At 37.5% G+C, this 20,875-nt stretch overlaps 1 protein-coding gene across 4 annotated transcripts in view; it reads right to left on the reverse strand.

The window, feature by feature from the left end:
* Positions 1-9,476: 9,476 nt before the first annotated feature.
* The window catches only part of LOC124596554 (pleckstrin homology-like domain family B member 1), a 1,048,367-nt gene continuing 1,036,968 nt past the window's right edge, over positions 9,477-20,875 (reverse strand). For 3 of the 4 annotated variants that reach the window (XM_047135740.1, XM_047135737.1, XM_047135738.1), the window contains 3 exons: positions 14,903-15,022; positions 12,320-12,583; positions 9,477-10,760 (listed from right to left, as the gene is read on the reverse strand). In XM_047135740.1, the coding sequence (XP_046991696.1) occupies positions 10,572-10,760; positions 12,320-12,583; positions 14,903-15,022 (573 nt within the window). In that variant the 3' untranslated portion in view covers positions 9,477-10,571. The remainder of the gene's footprint in view (positions 10,761-12,319; positions 12,584-14,902; positions 15,023-20,875) is intronic. The other variant, XM_047135739.1, reaches the window with a different exon arrangement.

A 20,875-nucleotide genomic window follows, 5' to 3' on the forward strand; every position in this document is an offset into this window, starting at 1 on the left:
TGGATCTCGTTATCATTGTCCTCTGTAGACACATCTGAATGCTCAAATATTTGTAAAGTAAATGAAAGGAAACAATGTAATTCACACTGCGTGTAGTCCAGAAAGCTTGGAAAACGGATAATATGGTATGGTTTCAATGGTATGGAATGGCATGGTAATGTTGTTATGATTATGTTTATGGCCAATATTGTAGAGAAAGTAGTAACAAATGGAAAAAAAAAAAAAACATTCAAGAATTAACTTGAACAGGCAATCCTCTGGACTGCTGTTCACATTGCAACCTCTGAGTCACTGAAATAAATGAAACAGTGTCATGTGGTTAGTGTATTTCAACATACTCGCTTACGTTCTCTTTATCAATGCACATGGGATTGTCATAGCAGTTTACGGACATGTACAGTGGTTGAAAATTTAACATGAATTGCTTAGTTACTGCTACTCGAGCCAAGAGAGAACATATATAAGTGTTGTTTAATCATTATTGGCTGCTGTCAAAAGTCCCATACTTAACTGTTCACTGCAAATATTTCAAATTCTCCTTTCTTACTTTGCTGCTAAGTGCCTATTAAATGCCGTTGGACTAATCACATAAATTACGAGTTGTTTCCCAAGAGCTGTTATGAGATTGATCGTTAAGTACACATGGTAGCTGGTAAATTCCTTAAGCTAACCTTCCAGGTCAAAAAGAATTTATTTTGAGCATCAGCAACATGGTAATGGCATAGTCACAAATTTGCTTGCCATTTTTGTGTTAGTAACTTTTTAATTATTTCAATTGGTATCTGGTAAAAATAAGAGAGATGAATCATAGTGTCACTAAACTATAAGTCCAAAAGTCACATTTCAAGAAAAACCAGTAAGTTCAACAGCTGCTTGTAGCATGAAGGTAGATCCAATAAACAAACAAGGCAGAGAAATGTGGCAAAAAAGGCCTTGTTGGCTGATAGCTTATTTGTGATAGTCTTTTTGTTGTGCCTATCTGTGCCTCAGCATCTCCACTATATGGTGAGCAGCAACTTTCCTTTTCATAAAACAGGAATAAATTTAGAGCAGAAATAAAAAAAATAAAAAACTCTACTTTGACAATGCTCTTACTCAGTAAGTTGTTATGTTGGCCAATAACATTTTCCCACTACGTATACAAAAAGCCAAAACTGAAAATACTGTCTTTTGCCCCTCCATATTTTCACCGTATTCATGTAATGAATGGATAGCTGTCGTCCAGCGTAAAACTTCACTGAATCATCATTGTGCACAAAAAGATTTGCTGCTTAGGGGCAATAGTGTAGGTTTATAAAGACCAGACTATGACCATATAATAAAAAAGCATATATGTATATAAATTTGTATTACTATGTATGGATCACTTTGTACTATCTTGTGTGTCTTACTTTATGTATGCTTGTATATTTGTATGTACTATTTTCCTTGTACGCTTTCATGTCAAATTTACTTATACATTTGGTCAACATCCACACAATATTTGTCTATGGGTGGATAAAGAAATAAGTAAAAATACAACTTTACAACAATTAGTATAATCCACATGCATCCAGCATAACTACTAGTAATGATAACATAAGACAAAGTACTTCAAGTAAATAAATAAATAAATAAGTACTCACTGTTTATGATTCACTGTTTGTTGCTGAAATGTATCTAAATGTGTTACCTAATGACGTAAGGAAAAGATAGAGTGCTACTTACCATGAAGATGACATGTTAAGTTGCAGACAGACACAATTAAAAGACACTTACAGATTAGCTTCCAGCCACAGCCGTCATCAGAAAAAGAAGATAAACATGCACACATTCATTCACACAAACAAGTACGTCTCACGCATGTACACCCATCATCTCCAGCAGTTCAGACTGTAATACACTCTGATGAAGGCTGTGCCCAAAGTTAATGTGTAAGTGTCTTTTAATTGTGTCAGTCTGCAAGTTGTCATCTTGATGAAACATAGCAATCCACCTTCCCCCTACATTTTGATATTCCAAACTGGAGTGACCATTGTTTGTGTATTAGTTAAACATATGTCTTCCTCTTTCTGATCTGCACATTATTATCATTGGTGCAAACTTTCACCACAGTGTTTTTGTGACTTTTCAAGGCATCTGCTATTATTTTATCTATGTTTGTTAAGGTAGTATGGCTAAATTAAATTATCATCTCCCTTCTCCACAGAGCACAGATGCTTGTGTGTGGAAAATGGCAGCAGATCACTTAACTTTATTCTTAGGAATCACTCTTTGGCAAGTAATTCCACCCGTTCTGTAGCGTCAAGTGGATATACCCCACAAACACAAGTAAAACAGACTGAAAATGAATGACAAGTTCTGTTACCAGCTGCAAACATTTTCTCCAGCTGACTCTGTGATAACCAGCACCACAGTAGGAGAGCAATGTGGTAACAGTGAACATGATGGGAAGAGAAGGGACAGAACCGAAGGCAAGACCAATAACAGTCTCTAATTTTTTGTTGTTACGGTATTACCCCGTAAACAACTAGTTGGCAATCACTTTATTATTATGATAAATGTATGGGATATTTGAAAATGATTAGTTACAAGAAGGAACTTAATGATAATTGGACTACATGCTTTAACTGTTCTTTGTAGGATGTGAGGTCTGCCAGTTATGCAAAACACAGTTTTTACCAAGTCCCCGAACATGTTTCAGCAGTACTGCACCAACATCAGTGGGAACAGTCAGTATGCTGTATAGGCTGTGGCTGGGCTTTAGTATTCTTATATCTGTTTCTGTTGTTGTTGGGTGGTGATTGTGGGCTATAAGATGGTCAGCAAATGTGCTATGGGAGCTGTTGCTTTTTACAGCTCTGAGGTGTTCTGAATATCTAATTTAGAAGTTTCTGCATTTTTGTCCTATGTACACTGTTTTGAAATTGTTGCATGTGAGTTCATATATTCCTGATATGTTAAATTTATCCGTGGATGTTTCTTGTGTTCCGATCTTTTTCTATGTTGTGTTCTCTGTCCTGTATCCTATTTGGAGTCTCTGTTTCTAACATATGTTGCCTATTCTGTGAACAATCTTGTTATTGTAGATGAGTATGTACCATTTCGTTTTGTGTGTGTGTTGTTGCTCTGTTGTGTCTTGTGTGTGGTCATTGTTTGTGTTGTTCTGTGTTGGGTGACAATTTGTGTGTCTTCAGTATGTTCATTTTTGTACTGTTCGCATATTTTTTTATTTAACTTGTCTACCAAATAGATATCATAACCATTTTCTATTGCTATTCATTTTATTGTGCTTAGTTCTTGTGTGTCGTTCTGTTTGTTTATGGGTGTTCTGTTTAATCTGTGGAGCATGAATCTTAAGTTTTCTTGCTTATGTGTCAGTGGGTGGTTCGATAGGTTGTGAATGGTGGTGCTTGTGGTTGTCGGTTTCCTGAATATTGTGAAGTTGTGTGTTGTTTGTTTTATGTATGGTGAGATCTAGAAAATTTAGTGTGTTGTTACTTTCTGTTTCTAATGTGAAGTTAATATTTGGGTGTAAGATGTTTATTTTATTGTGTAGCTGTTCTACGTGTGTATGTGGTTCATCAAGCGGGCATATTATGTCATTGACGTAATGGTACAAGTATATAACTTTGTAGTTTTTTGGTGTTATTATGTGTCTGAAGATCATGTTCTCCAGGTTGTTCTTAAATATGTTAGCTATGAGCCCACTAATTGGTGATCCCATTGGCAGTCCTTCATGTTGAGAATAAAATTCTTTGTTGAACACAAAACAATTTTGTGATGTTATGGTTTTGAGTATGGTTGTTATTTCACTGAAGCGTGTGTCCCGTGTGTTTCCTTGTTGTTTTAATTTTTGTGTGATGATGTTGATTGTTTTATTTATTCGAATGCAAGTGCACATTGATGTGACATCAAATGATATGAGGGTTGCTGTATCTGGTATGTATATGTTCTTGTTTCTGTTGATTAATTCCTTTGAGTTTTCCAGGTTCCTGTTGTTATCAAAAGTGTACAATTTTTGTAGTAGTGCATGTGTATGTGTGTGTGTGTGTGTGTGTGTGTGTGTGTGTGTGTGTGTGTGTCTGTTGCGCTATGTGGTAGGATGGAGCATTTCGGAAGTTATTGATGGGCTTTAATGGGATATTATCCAAGTGAACCTTTGGCAGGGAATTTAGGGTGGGTGCTTTTGGATTTTTCTGTGTCATCCTCTTTACCTTGCCTTTTGAGAATGTTTTTTGATGTTTTTCAGTGTCTGTTGAATGTTTTTCTGGTACCTTGCTGTTGTATCACTAGTCAGTTTTGTGATGTTGTTGTCTCCGAGAAAATCTAGTGTTTTCTCTATGTATTCTTTTTCATACATAATTACAGTAATATTCCCTCTGTCTCCTTGTCTGTTGGCTGTGATTTCCTGTGATGTTTTATGAGTAGAAATAATTGTGGATTTGTGTGTTCTGATTATCTGTGTTATTTCTGCAGCTACTAATTCTCTTGTCAAGTTCGCATTTTGGTGTGCTCAGTCTTTTTTGTTCCTTTATAATGTTTTCCGATTCCGTTATGAGGTTTCCTGTTGTTTTGTGTGATATGTTTGTGTTAATGTTGTGCTTTGATCCTTTTTCTAGTAGGCTCCTTTCTTGTTTGGTAAGATCTATGTCAGTTTGGTTAATGATTGTCATGGAATTTGTATTGTTGGTTGTGATTATTTTTAGTGGGTGTGTGTGTGTGTGTGTCGTTAATTATTCTGTTTTGTTTCTCCTGTTTTTCTTTCATTACTTTCTGTATGCATGCCTTTCCTCTCTGTCATTTCCCCAAATTCAAAATTGGCACAGACCTCTGTGGTGAACAAACGTACACTGACTGGGCTGGGACACACAACAACCACAATTACACTGTGTTTTGGTAAAGTGCAAAGTGATTTTATGACCTTACTCATGAGAATACGTGTTATATTTGCATGTGCATCATGACACCTCACCATGATGCTGAGAATAAAAGGGCTACCCAAATGTAAATGTAAGTAAAAATGAATATAGGCACGAAATATCACGACAAATTAAATTACGTTTAGCTGATAGGTTAACCCCCAACAAACATTCTCATCAACATCGTTTGGTTGCAGATGACAAGCTCCCTGTAACAAATAATACACAAGTGGTCCTGAAAAATCATGCACAGCAAGTGTAAAGGTATTAACAAAAAGAAATGAACTATTGTTTGAACTAAAGATCCACATAATTTTGTAATCAATTAGTAAAACTGTTCACATTACAGATTAAATAAAATGGAAACCCACTGATGATTGCACAGTGGTGCTGAAACATATTTGGGTACTCGGGAAAAACAGTGTTCTGCAAATCCAAATGATGAATTTAACTGTTCTTAAAGAGTGGGCTCTGGAAGGAACCCAGATATGACAGCCAGTACCCACCTTCAAGTAGGCAATGTTTCTGTACAGCCAAGACACAAATTTGGAACATACACTATCCTGTCTTTGGGAATGAATTGTTCCTTCCTCAGTAAGAAGAGGGGGATAGGTTGGGGAAGGTTAAAAAGGAAGGGTGTGAGTGAATCTTACTTCTGATACAAGAACCTTAGATATATCATTAAGCCAAAATTGTGATAAAAACAGTACACTGCAAAAAATGAGGAAATATTGGATGGCAAGTTTTTAAATCCTGGAGATGAAAAGCTCTTTACTATCATTATAGTTTAAAATCCAATCAAAGATACTACCCATAAGAAACAGCTAAGGATAATACAAAATTAAAAATATGCAAACATTTTTGATAATCACGCAAAATCATGTAACCACGTCCATTGATGGTTCCTGTAAGTTTCTTTTAATGTTTCTTAGCATCTCAAACCTTCTTCGCCTGCTGTGGCCATCCATAATCTCTGGTTCTGGAGTGGCTGAATACGGTGACTGGAGGTTGGCATGTAAACTTGTAATAGGTGTACACAACTGAAAGACAAGCACATTGGGAGGATCAAGCAGGATGCTTCAACAGTATGACAAATTGAGACAGATGTGAGATGCAGTTCAAACTGTCATTTCTGCAGAAAACAGCAATGAAATAATTCTTAATATAAGTAAAAATTTGGAGATTAAATCATATTTCTATGTCTCTTTAACTCTGCTCCAGTTGTGCATCTTTCAGCAGGTTGGATGCCCTTTAGTGTCAAGGCTGCTGCTGTTATACCTAATCTGAAGGCCACATAATGGTAGCACTTTATTTCCTGAAGTTTCAGAGAACATATTTGTAGGCTTCCATTTAAGAAACTGAACATTCAAATGTTTTTTATTTCAGTCTTTGATCACAATATGAATTCTTTAGATGATGACCGGTTTCAGTCCGTAATGACCAGCCTCAGATCTATAATATACAGATATATATACACCTAGTGAGCAGTGTGTCTTTCAACATAATACAGCAATACATATCACAATATACTATCATACAACCAGGGAGATATACAGAAGATACGGTAAAACATACCTTTTTGCACCATGTCCTAAAGTGATAAGGCCATAATAGCATCTTCAAAACATATAAATATAATCAGCATAGCATCGTCATATGGATCTAAAATAAGGTGTGGAATAGGCTGCCTCGTCCACACAGTCATTATTGCAACTGGCTACTGAAGTACAGTAGCTACCAGAAATCTGTTTGCCTACATCATCCCTAGATGTCGCTACTGTCAGCTTAGATGTAGTCGTCATTTACGCAAAAACATAATCTGATAAAAACACATTATGTAAAATACATGTAGCAGACTTTTAAAATTGATAACTATCATAGAAACTAAATTGTGATACATTAAAAGATGAATACAATTACCCATATAAACTTATTAAAAGGAAATATATGAATAGAATAGGACTGATCCTTTTTATGGTGAATTTACGGTCAACAATTAATGTACGTATTACATTGCCTGTAGCAACCTATAAATTGCCTATGAAAGATAAAATGTCTATATGACAGCTGAAAAAGGACATATCAATGATCAGCAGCCTCTGTTGGGTCGGCCGCCAGGATGTTATTTAGGCTTGGACTGATCTTAAGAACTTAACCACTAGAGGGCTTTACATACAACGTGACATATCTCCCACAGGAAACTTTTCAACAACATACAGCGTGATTCAAAAAGAATACCACAACTTTAGGAATTTAAAACTCTGCAACGACAAAAGGCAGAGCTAAGCACTATCTGTCGGCGAATTAAGGGAGCTATAAAGTTTCATTTAGTTGTAAATTTGTTCGCTTGAGGCGCTGTTGACTAGGCGTCAGCGTCAGTTGATGCTAAGATGGCGACCGCTCAACAGAAAGCTTTTTGTGTTATTGAGTACGGCAGAAGTGAATCGACGACAGTTGTTCAGCATGCATTTCGAACGAAGTATGGTGTTAAACCTCCTGATAGGTGGTGTATTAAATGTTGGTATAAACAGTTTACAGAGAATGGGTGTTTGTGCAAAGGGAAAAGTTCTGGACGGCCGAGAACGAGTGATGAAAATGTAGCACGCATCCAGCAAGCATTTGTTCGCAGCCCAGGAAAATCGACTCGCAGAGCTAGCAGAGAGCTGCAAATTCCACAATCAACTGTATGGAGAGTCCTACGAAAAAGGTTAGTTATGAAACCTGAACGTCAACTACCTGAGGCGATGGATCGGCCGCCAGGCAGCACGTGACAGAGCACTTCATCACTGGCCTCCAAGAAGCCCTGATCTTACCCCCTGCGATTTTTTCTTATGGGGGTATGTTAAGGATATGGTGTTTCGGCCACTTCTCCCAGCCACCATTGATGATTTGAAACGAGAAATAACAGCAGCTATCCAAACTGTTACGCCTGATATGCTACAGAGAGTGTGGAACAAGTTGGAGTATCGGGTTGATATTGCTCGTGTGTCTGGAGGGGGCCATATTGAACATCTCTGAACTTGTTTTTGAGTGAAAAAAAACCTTTTTAAATACTCTTTGTAATGATGTATAACAGAAGGTTATATTTGTTTCTTTCATTAAATACACATTTTTAAAGTTGTGGTATTCTTTTTGAATCACCCTGTATTATAAAATTATATAGTTTGGTTATACATTCAATGAGTAGGTAGGACATAATCAGCTACAGGATTAGTGCAATTATTGTATGGAAGTAAGGCAAATGCCTGCTGTTCTCAGCATAAATCATCAAGTAAGGCTAGGTATACATACGCGATGGATTATTTGGTTATCATAAGCGCCCAACGCCTTCTTTGCTTTGTTTGATAACGTACTACGATAACCAAATAATGCTTCGCGTATTTATACCTAGCCTTACTTGATGATTTATGTTGAGAACAGTAGGCACTTGCCTTACTTCCATACATTAATCGCACTAGTCCTGTATCTGATAACATCCTATCTACTCATTGAATGTATAACCAAACAATATAATTTTATTTATTGACTGTTAATATGTTGTTTAAAAGTTTCCTGTGGGAGATATATCACATTGTACGTAATGCCCTCTAGTGGTTAAGTTCTTAAGATCGGTGCATGCCTAAATGACATCTTGGCAGCCGACCTAACAGAGGCTGCTGATCATTGATATGTCCTTTTTCAGCTGTCATATAGACATTTTATCTTCCATAGGCAATTTATAGGTTGCTACAGGCAATGTAATATGTATATTAATTGTTGACCGTAAATTCACCATAAAAAGGATCGGTCCTATTCTATTCATATATTTCCTTTTAATAATTTTATATGGGTAACTGTATTCGTCTTTTAATGTATCACAATTTAGTTTCTATGATAGTTATCAATTTTAAAAGTCTGCTACATGTATTTTACATAATGTGTTTATCAGATTACGTTTTTGCGTAAATGACGACTACATCTAAGCTGACAGTAGCGACATCTAGGGATGATGTAGGCAAACAGATTTCTGGTAGCTACTGTACTTCAGTAGCCAGTTGCAATAATGACTGTGTGGACGAGGCAGCCTATTCTACACCTTATTTTAGATCCATATGACGATGCTATGCTGATTATATTTATATGTTTTGAAGATGCTATTATGGCCTTATCACTTTAGGACATGGTGCAAAAAGGTATGTTTTACCGTATCTTCTGTATATCTCCCTGGTTGTATGATAGTATATTGTGATATGTATTGCTGTATCATGTTGAAAGACACACTGCTCACTAGGTGTATATATTTGTATATTATAGATCTGAGGATGGTCATTATGCACTGAAATCAATCTGTGATCAAAGACTGAAATAAAAAACATTTGACAGTATTGGATCACTGTCTGTATATGCGACCATGTCACAGTTGGTGAAACTGAACATTAATACTAAATTGTCACATATTTTAGTATGCTTCACTGGCACATTAGTATATATGTAAACACTGAGCATCAAGTTACTAATTTAAAAAGGCAGTGGAATGGGAAGATGTGTGGAAGTTTCCGGTTTGCATTACAAATGAATAAAAAATAAAACAACTAATAATTGATTATGTATTTATTTACTTGCTACAAAAACTTTCTCAAAATTGAAAAGCAGCAGTTGTGGCTGCTTTTATACAGTACCCCAATGTAATAAGCAACAGTATCTTGACAGTACATGACGAAGTAGCATTAGATGTTCAACAAATTAAAAATAATCTGAAATGTATGTAAGACATTTGTTTCACAATGGTCACATGTTATAAAGGAAAGATAATTGTCAGTGTAGAAGATAAAGGCATTTCATTTTTACAAAAATAATTTCAGCTATTTCAAGCCAAATTTTATAAAGTACCTTCCACACACTGGCAGCTGTGAGAAACACAAAATCTGCTGCCCAGTGAAAATCGTGACACCATCTGCATTTCTTTACCACTGATTCCCCACTATACACACGTTGATTTAAAAATTAAGCTGCTAGCATTTTTGTTACATCCATTCTCCTTATCCAGATGCAAAGTGAGCCATCATCACTATATTTAACAATGTGAGCACATCACACAAGTGGGGAAAAGTTTTATTCATTAGAAAAAATGATATTAGGTGGTACATTGTACATACTTCTATGTTATATAAGAAATTACATGTTTGCATATACACTTGTTTATGACAGAATCTTTCTGATGAAAGTATATTTCACAATATTACATACATTTTCAGTTCTTACATAATAATTACAAATGGAACAATTCTCCAAAATTCATCTATGCCACAATTAGCAAGTAACAGACTTAAGCACACTTACTACATTTTTTATATGAAATATATCAGATCTATCAAAGCTCTTTTTCAAAGTGCCTGATTTGTGCGACAATCTATTGACATGACTTTTGTATTATCAGTTAAAATAGTTTGGCAAAGTTTGATTTCTCAAAAGCTACAGCAGGGGTATGCAAATATTAATCTTCTCTATAAAAGAATAATATTTCAAGTCTTATTAAAAATACAATCCCTTCTCCCTCAGTCTCAAAACACCACAGCTCTCATGGGCAAAAAGAAAATGGGAGGAGGGCATCTTTCAGGACAGAGGCTAAGCTCCATAACTGGCAAGCTCTGAACCACAGATAGTAAGAAAGAAAATGGATGCATAGTTTATCTATGACCCATGTTCAAATTCCTGATAACCTTCAGCACCTGTAAATATGACGTCCACCCATATACGCATTGCCTCTGGACTGGGAGCCATCAGATAATATGTTCTTTCATGAGTCTTGACAACAAATGTTAGATGTGGACTTGGAGATTTAACAGAGTTCATGTGGTCAACATAAACCTCTTCTATTGACTAAAAAATAAACAAAGTTATGATTATTACATTTTTGTACAATGAATGGAACCAACATACACAGTAACACATATGATTTATTTTAATTTGGAACTAATTTATTAGTTTATTACTTTATTATTTTGTTTTAATCTGGAATCATAAAATTTTATCTGAAAACAGATTTATCACAAGACTGATACAACACATCCCACCCCCCCCCCCCCCCCAAAGAAAATACAATTTTCTCTCTCTCTCTCATGCATATGGCACTGAGATGCACAGGCACAAATTTTTCTTCTATTTAGGTATAACCATATTTGCTGAATCTGTAGCTACCATGGACTTCTTTCACCAAATCAATTGTAATGTAAAAATGATTTTGTCATATTAAAGGGTCTTTAATCAAATATTTATTTTAATTAACATTCCCTCCCACAGATTTCACAACCAATTCTGCAATTTGATTTCAGAAAATCTTTGCAACAAAAACTAGTCAACAAGAACCTTCTCAGCACATATACTATCTAATCAAAAGTATGTGGACACCTATCAGTAGACATCAGTACGGGGTGAACCACCCTTCACCATTATGATGGCTTGAGCACTGGTGGGGACACTTCCAATGAGATGTCTGAATGTCTCTGGAGGAATGACAGCCCATTCTTCTTCATGAGCCAAAACCAGAGAAGGTAGTGATGTTGGACACTGGAGTTTGGAACTAAATCAATAGTCAAACTTTCGAAAAGGTGTTCCAATGGGTTCACAGGTTGGGACTCTGGTCAGTCCTGTCCATTTCAGGAACATTATTGTCCACAACCGTTGCCTCACAGATGCAGCTTTATGACACTGTCATGGTCATGCTGATACAATCAGTCATTGTCTCCAAACTGCTCCTTCATTGTATGTAGTACACAATGCGGTAAATGTATACTCCGCTGTTGGCACTATAAATGATAACAGTTAACATTCTCCAGGCATTCACCAAACCCAAACCTTTCCATCGGATTGCCACAGGGTATACCATAATACATCACTCCATATCACTAATTTCCAGTTCTCCACCTCATCCTGTGGTGTCATTCTGTACCCCACCTTGAAATATGTGGCTAATCAGGAGCTGCTCAGCCTTTATACTCCATTCTTTGTAACTGATTATAATACACACCCCTTCCTTTTACATTCCTCCCCCCCCCCCTTCCATGTTACATTATTTCAAGTGGTATGGTAATGGGGGATTTAAGAGCCAGAATATGTAGCAACTGAGCCTAAAATAAATATGATACATATTAGGTAACAGGCAACAAGAAGAGATTTAATCTGGTATCTTTACTTTACTTTTACTTTTAATCTTGAATTTTCATTCGAACGATCTTTTCACACTATTTTTAATCAACCATGCCATTTAACAAGTCATGCAGGAAAAAGAGAGATAAAAATGAAATCAAATTTGCTTTCAGATGAATGTTCTGTGAGTGTGAATCACAAAGAATGATGAAAATGTATCCCAATTCAACAAAAAATAAATATTTCAGACAAACCATTAAAAATATTAATAGCACGAAAGTAACATTTCTTACCTGAAAGTAAGTTCCCCCTCGAGGTTTCTTTTCTGATCTGTCACCATAGTACATAAGAGTCCTCTTAACTCTATCAAAAACAAACCACCGCTTGTTCCAGTGATGGAATTTGGATCCCATCTTATGTAGAGGACCACGGCAAGATGTGGCATCAAGAATAACATGTGGGCATAATTCTATCTGATGGCCTGCAGATTCAATGTGTGCCCGTAAATTTAAAGACTCACTACGAATTGGCAGGTAGCGTGTTAATGGTCTCTGCTGCTGAAAAAAAAAAAAGACGCATGGTCACTGAACTTATGTGTAACACAGTATACTACAAAAAAGGGGATATATTCAAAGACCGCATAAAATTGGTGCAACTTTCGAGATATCACTTAACCAATTCACTCTCCTGATAGGCTAACTTTGTTCCGCATGACACTAAATATCCAAACCATTACTTACACTAATACTGCCTGTCTAATCTACTTACAACATCTAAAATTCAAAAGTGGATCGTAGACTTCAGTCCAAATACTAGTTTGATGCAACTCTCCATACAAGTCTATCCTGTGTAAGTCTCTTCACATCTCTGTGTAGCTACTGCAACCTAAATCCATATGAGCCCTACTGCAACCTACATCCGTTTGCACATGGTTACTGCACTCGAGCCTTTGTCTCCCTCTATAATTTTTTACCACACACACACTTGCCTCCATTACCAAACTGACTATTCTTTGTTTTCTCAGAATACATCATGTCAATCAATCAATCCCCTCTTTTAGTCAAATTGCGCCATAGATTTCTTACAGCACCAATTTAATTCACTGAGCAGAATAAGAAAATAGAATGGCAAGTTATTAAATCTTGGATTGGAAAGATTTCTTCTGTCAGTGAAGTTTAAAATATAATTCATGGTGTTATCCTAAAGAGGTGGATAAGAAACCACAAGATTGAAACTCTTAGTAATCAACCAAACCTCTGAACAACATTTGTTGATGACTCCTGTAAGTTTCTTTTCATAGGATATTTCTTAGTAGCTCATATTCTCTGGCTAGTATAGTTATAAATCTAAGATTCTGGAGCAACATTTCATCACAACTCTTGATGTACAAAATATGTGAGAGTCTTGTATCTACAAAATTGTGGTGGCTCCCTCTCATCCCAGTGTCTGAGCGAACTGCCCTTTCTTTTAAATGTTCTTCAACCTGGCACCCTCCACCCCTTCTTAGACTATTAGTGTCAAAGGCTAGGATAGTGTACTTAGATGGATCAGTGTTTTTTAATTAAATCATGGGAGGAGGTAGGTGAATCAGTGTTTATTAATATATCCAACATGTGACTTTTATGAATGAACACTGATCCACCTGACTTCTCCCACAATTTAATTAAAAAAAACACTGATCCACTTACTCAGTGTGTTTGTGCAGATCCATTGTGTAGTCATTTCACCACCAATTGTATACATTTTCGTGTCTCGCATTTAATGCATGTGATATGCACCAATGTCAGCCCACTGTCATAATCAAAAAATATTTGTCTCGAAACTCACTAATACACCAAAAAAACAGTAAACAAAACAAATGTTTCAATTCTGGTGCTAGAAATACATTAGGCCTAACTCTCTTTTCGCTCTCATTGGGTATGATGAGGAATCATCCGACTGGCTAAGCAAAACAGACATCTCGCCAACCTATGACCAGCAGATACGCACTGCCATGCCTGCTGCTGGTCCTGATCTATACTTTAGCCTTTTGAATCAGATTTCTTGAGACTCTGGTAACAGAAGTTCTATGATAATATAATGAAAATTAAGAAAGACTTTGCATTGCAAGCTACATTGGTATTACTTCAGCTCCAGCTTTAACCATGTCTATTGAAACATCATTTCCAGATGTCTATCTTTACACATTCCTCATCTGTTCTACGATCACTTTATATTCTAAACTAATTGTCACATAGTATATAATTTCTTATTTGTTTGATAAAAATATTTTCACAATAAAAAGGACAGGAACTTTAAAAACAGAAAATAATTTTATAACAAACCCAGCATGCTTTGCACAGGTAACTCCTGTGAAATATCTACACAATGCTGCACCTTGCAGGTCCGTAATACAATAATGCCCACCTCAAATTCAGTTCTCTCCCATGACACATCAGCAACTCACCATTGACGTAGAAACATTATGCTCACAAGCTTTTAGCCTGACACCACAGAGTTCATACAGTGCAATTTCTGGGACTTTATGGTCACTCGGTGCACTTTTGTGCGTTAACACACAATGTCCCAGGAAAGGTCTCCCTCTAATAACACTATTTTTCATCTTTATGTACTACATGTCATAATGTGGCATGTACGGTAACACAAATCCATACAAACTCAATTATGCAATATACAATAATTCACCAAGATGTGACAGCTAAAGCAATTAAAACGATAAGCACAATATGTTATGGTTACTGATTTATAAACCAGCAGGTCAGTTACATCTTTTAAAACAACAGCATACTCACCCTTATCAAGAAGTTTCACGACTATTTCAGTAAGAAAAATTAATCTAATACTTGAAGAAAAAAGCTTAAAATTTGTAAAGGTACCTGCAACTTCGTTGCTTTGTCCCGCATACGAACAGCCAACTGATGTTCATATGATGAGCCATCAGACAAAGGCCGTGATTCTTCAAGATCACGTTCCAGGCCTAATTCCTTCTCCCTAACCTGAAACAAAACACAAGTCACCATAAGTCAAAAAAGCTTGTGCACAAAACTGCAAAAATTCTGTTTTTGTACCTGCTGAAAAGTATACAATAAATCACAGGATATTGGCAACACTTCATTGTAACTATACACAGAACAGATAAAACTGAACCCCTAACCGAAAAAACACTGAGGAATATAATGCAACCTCAATCAGCAGTCAAGATGGTAACTAAAATACCCTATCCAAAAGAAAACAGGAGTTTCTATATGATCTACCACAAACCCAAATCATGATTTAATAATACATTCCACCACATTCTCTGAATATAAATGAGGCAATTATGCAACGAGACATTTCTAAAGTGTCTCAGCTCTAAAGTCTATTTTTTCTCCATTTCTTGTACTATCCCGGCGCAGTGTGCACTACATGGAAATCTGTAATGCTAAGTTGTAAGTTATTTCTACTTCCTTTGGATAAACGGTGTCTACGAGCCATAATTACGGAATTATAGCACATTGTATGACATTAAGCAAATTGTACGACTTCGGTGATGATTTTTTTTTAACGTCGCAAAAAATACAAGTCGAAATGAAACTAAATTATTTCCAAAACACTGCCTTGGCATGATGTCATTCAGTGCTGAAAGAACGAACAGAACAAAGGTTTAGTATGATAAATAAGTTCTTCGGTTTAATCGTGTAATCAAACTTAAAACGCCTAAACCCACTTACTGATTCCTGTCTCACTTTAAAGGTTCTAAATGATATACGACATTTTAAACTGTGATGTAAGTCCGATACTTTAATCCAACCATTAATCTCGAAATGCAAATTCTAATTACTGTAAGAAAAAAAAAATCAAAACTATGGCAAAACTACAGGATTAGTTAACAATTACAAAGCTCACCTGGTATTTCAAGTAAAGTACGTGAGGATCACCAAACATTGTTAATTTTGTTTTCTTTTCTCAACACACAATTTAGTTGTTTCAACACACAATTAAATTAGTTGTTAAATACAGTCAATGAAGATTATATGAAAAAGTTTTCGTTTAAGCCGTCGGATTCTGCACATTACTGTGGCTGTTTCATTGTGTAGTCGCGTCAGCTTAATGGTTACTACGCACTTCTGTCAACAACACAACACAGCACACATAATTATGTCATAAAATCTGTTTTTGAGAAAACCACGTCTTTAAACAAGCCGCACAGTGACAAACGATAAATACCGCAGAAGGTGAAGCTCCTATTGGCTCCAAGTTCATTAGGCCACTGTATACCGAACCGCGAAGTATAAACCGCGGTGTACAATAAACTGGCACAGAAATCTCCCACACGGCAGTTGGGAGGCGGTGATCAGTAATATATCTAAAATTTTCTTGTTAACTGGTCCCAAAAGGAGGGACACAATTTACTTCGCAACTAGATGTACAATTCGCAACAGTGCATTTCTTTCAAAATATCGTCCGCTGAACCCATTTAGTTTTACAGTTCATAAATTTACAACGCCCAAAGACGATGACAGGAACAAAATTAATTCGCACCAAGTATGTTTTCTACACTTTCTCAATTACAAGACACTGTCGACACAACCGTAGCATTCTGTTGATCCCAACGCGCTTCTTTCGTTGCGCCGATTGCCAAACAAGACAACACATCTACTGAGGTCGCTAGGGACAAAGTGACTAGTACGTCGTAAGTCCGCGGGATAGCGCTACCATCTCAGCTGCCACTGTGACGTCACAAAGCAGAAATGGCAGGAGGGAAATTTAAAGCTTCAGTCATAACAGTAACGCCGCAAGAAGCCTAACTATGTGTGATTACATTACCGACATTGTGAAGTAGTACTTAAGGAAGCAAACTGCAAGTTTTTCTTTTAGTTAAAGTTCACTGATTGTGCACATCTATTAAACTCCTTGAAAGTACGTTAAATAATTTTATTTTTATTACTGGTTTCAAGCCTTGAATGGAAATTATTCTGGCCTACAGTGCTGCAGCAAGTAAATAAGCTCGACATTATTTGTAGAGCAAGCAGTATTCGAGGTGTGTTCTTACAAACCTTGTGTCTCCTCATACAAGGATGAAAATCAAATGGCTCGAAAGTAATAATGAAAATATACGGACGTATTGAATATGCAGATACTACTCTGATAATTTGACCTATGCACTATTAATCGAAATTTGCATTCACAACTACAACATTGTGTTCACATTCGCAGGCCTCGGCAACTCAAAACCAAACTGTCGCGCTCCAGCCTAACGCAGGCTTTGGGATACTCATTAACCCATCAACACACGCGGTGGCTGATGGGAGAGCCCGTGACTGGGGAAATACGTTGCTCCAATCAGCCACCGATCCGGGACAACTTGGTCTGCGCGAACTGTAGTTTCCAAAAATTAATATTGAAGGAAATATGGGCGCTGGGGGCGAGAAGAAGACTCAAAAATTGCTATATTTAATTAAATGATTGAGCCAAGTTTGATATGTGTCATGCTATAACAATTTAATAGACTACTCAAAAAAAATTATTATATTGCACAGAATTGGTGGTTACCCATGGTGTTTGGGAATTCTATAAGGAATAAAAACTCTGTACGGCAACCATATTCCAGTGGCGTAGGAGGGCAGGGGTGGGCGGGGTGTTGGCAAATACCACTTCTTACCCCCCAGCCCCTACCATTACGGAAGCCTATTGGAGGAAAATATTGTTCGTGTTTTGTTCAATATGTATTAGCGCGTGTATGGTATTTTGTTGACTGGTTGCATCTATTTGTCAAAGAGAATGTAAGGTATGTAGAAAAAATAGTAATAACACGAGCTCCAACACTGGACACAGACTGATCGATAGTACGAACACACACATCTAGGTTAGCCGTTTGTATTGTTTTTGTTTTGTTTTGTCTTGTCTTGTCTCCTTTCAAACTAAGTATAAGGAAGTTTTGCAAATTATGATTTGAAAATTTCGACGTGTTAATTTCTCTGTGCAGTATATTTTAAATTTGACACTGCAATATATAAATATAATGGAATTTATGACAAATTTTGTTTAATTACTTGATAAAGTTAGTGAAAACGGCTAATTGCTTCAGTCTGCTGTATAAAAGAGCAATCTCTCTTCACAGACAGGATACCACTTTCACACAAGTTTGTTATAATGGCCACTTTTCCACAACCGTTAAATATGCGAGGGTGGTTTGATAAGTGTGGCAAGTTTCCATGAAAGAATGGAACATTTTCGTCGCGCTTTCATGGTCGGTATGCTTGATTATTCCAAGGATCGCATAAAGAATTTAAACACTGTAATGCGTACAGTTCATTACTGACAGCCGTCTGAATTGGTCTGTGTTCCTACTGCGATTGAAAAAGGAGAAAACCGTGTTTCGTTCTGTTACTAAACATTTTCATTTGGCACGTTGGACTGGCGCAGGAATCGAAACAGAATTTCATGAAGTTCACGCGGACTCTGCACCACCACTGAAGACCATTTACTTTTAGATTAATGAATTTAAACGTAGTCGGACAAGCGCCTATGACGAAGAGCACTGCGGTCGTCTAGCTGTGGTCACCATAAAGGAAACCATTGACAAAATCCATGATGATGTAACGCAAGACCGCCGAATAAAAATCTGTAAGGCTAGTGAAACTGTAGGCATCCCAACTGAGCGAGTGCATAATATCGTACCCGGAGAATTGGCTATGAAGAAGGTGTGTGCCAGATGGGTGCCGCGATTTCTCACAGCTGACCAATCGCGCATCCTGCACATTTCAACTCAATGTTTGGCGATGTATAATCACACTTTTTTGCGCCAATTTGTGACTTGATGAAACCTGGATCCATGATTACACACCAGAGTCAAACTGGCATTCAAAACAATGGACAAAATCTGGTGAAAGTGCACCGAAGAAGGAAAAGACCATTTTGTCAGCTGGTAAGTTGATTACCACTTTTTTTGTTCAAAAATGGTTCAAATGGCTCTGAGGACTATGGGACTTAACAGCTATGGTCATCAGTCCCCTAGAACTTAGAACTACTTAAACCTAACTAACCTAAGGACAGCACACAACACCCAGCCATCATGAGGCAGAGAAAATCCCTGACCCCGCCGGGAATCGAACCCGGGAACCCGGGCGTGGGAAGCGAGAACGCTACCGCACGACAACGAGATGCGGGCACTTTTTTTGTGATATCCAAGGAATAATCCTCAGAAATTACTTGGAAAAGTGCAGAACCATAACTAGACCCTATTATGTTTCGTTTTGTATCGCGCCCCAACACTGTTTTGTAGCGCAACAGGAACGTTGGCGACAATGTGAGGGTTTTTGGGGTGTCCACCTTTGTTGTCGGAGATGAGAGGGAGAAAGCTCTTCTAGGTAGAACTGTAGTTATTGGTTGCAGTGGTAATCTGTTAGGATTAATAGCAGGATGGGTATGCTGAAGAGTTCAGTATTTATTTAAGTTATTCATTTATTATCTCTTTGATAACTTATAAAAGAGGGCCGGCCGGTGTGGCCGAGCGGCTCTGGGCGCTTCAGTGTGGAACAGCACGACCGCTACGGTCGCAGGTTCGAATTCTCCCTTGGGCATGGATGTGTGTGATGTCCTTAGGTTAATTAGGTTTAAGTAGTTCTAAGTTCTAGGGGACTGATGACCTCAGATATTAAGTCCCATAGTACTCACAGCCATTTGAACCATATTTTGTAAAAGAGGTGCCAGTTCCTAAACCCTTCTTTAATAAATATCAGACTCAATTTATTCTTATCAACAGGTCACTCGCCTAAGCTTACAAGAGACAGTTGCTATTCCGTAAATTGTCTTGTTAATTACGAAATTACAAACGCTATCTATTCCTTGAGACAAAGACAGATCGTCTATGTTCAAAGCTATTCTCCAGAATAGATAATGATTACTTTTCTTGCAGTTGATGTGCGTGTCACCAGGTCTGATCACCGACTCCTCGCTGAGAATATTACTTCTGCATCCTTCTGCTGCTGCCTGTCGTAGCTACACGGTGTCTCCTCAAAGCACCCACTACTGCTCTCCCTCTCTGAATCCTCTCTCAGAATCTCTTGCTTATATACCGTTCTAAGTCGAAGCTGACCTTCTATAACAGCCGTTCGGGATATTTCCATCAGCTGCTTCCTTCGACACGAAAACACTTCAGTGTTCGATTTCTCTTATAGGTTTCCATTCGATGTTACCTCTTTACGTATACAGGAAAGCTTCGTTTAGCGTCAGGGCTTGTGCCTCTTGGCGCAGTCTTCTCCCATTTGATCTGACAAGTATTCCTTATTAAATTTTTTTCTTGGGACTGGACAGTTGGATCGTTTGAAGCTTGCATTGGCTGAAAAATGACCAAGTTTGGCACGCAAAAAAGTGCTCTTTCACAAGGATAATGCACCACCCTACGCAACAGCGATAACAACGGCGAAAGTGCACGGATTGGGCTTTGAATTGGTTCCCCATCCGTCCTATTCGTCAGACTTCGCCCCAAGAGACTTCTTACTGTTCCATAACCTGAAAATTTGGCTTACTAAGAAGAAATTTACATCAAATGATGAAATGATAGTTGCAGTCAACGAGTATTTCACAGAGTTTGACAAAACATATTTTTCCGGTGGGACGAAAAAAGTAGAGGATCAGTGGATCAGGTGTATATCCCTCAAAGGAGACTATGACAACCCTCTTACTTTGCTGAGAAGCCGAGGCTGTAGACGCGATGAATTACGCAGATTAGCATACGGAGTCTTTCACAAGTGGCGGAAAGCCATTTGCCAGTTATGCCAAAGACTAGCGCTAGCACTGGGGACTGGGATACGCTGGAAATACACACAGGCGTCACCTGACTGGCTGCCGACACACCTGCCCACACC

Source organism: Schistocerca americana, chromosome 2, assembly GCF_021461395.2.
Source record: "Schistocerca americana isolate TAMUIC-IGC-003095 chromosome 2, iqSchAmer2.1, whole genome shotgun sequence".
Classification (NCBI taxonomy): Eukaryota; Metazoa; Arthropoda; class Insecta; order Orthoptera; family Acrididae; genus Schistocerca; species Schistocerca americana.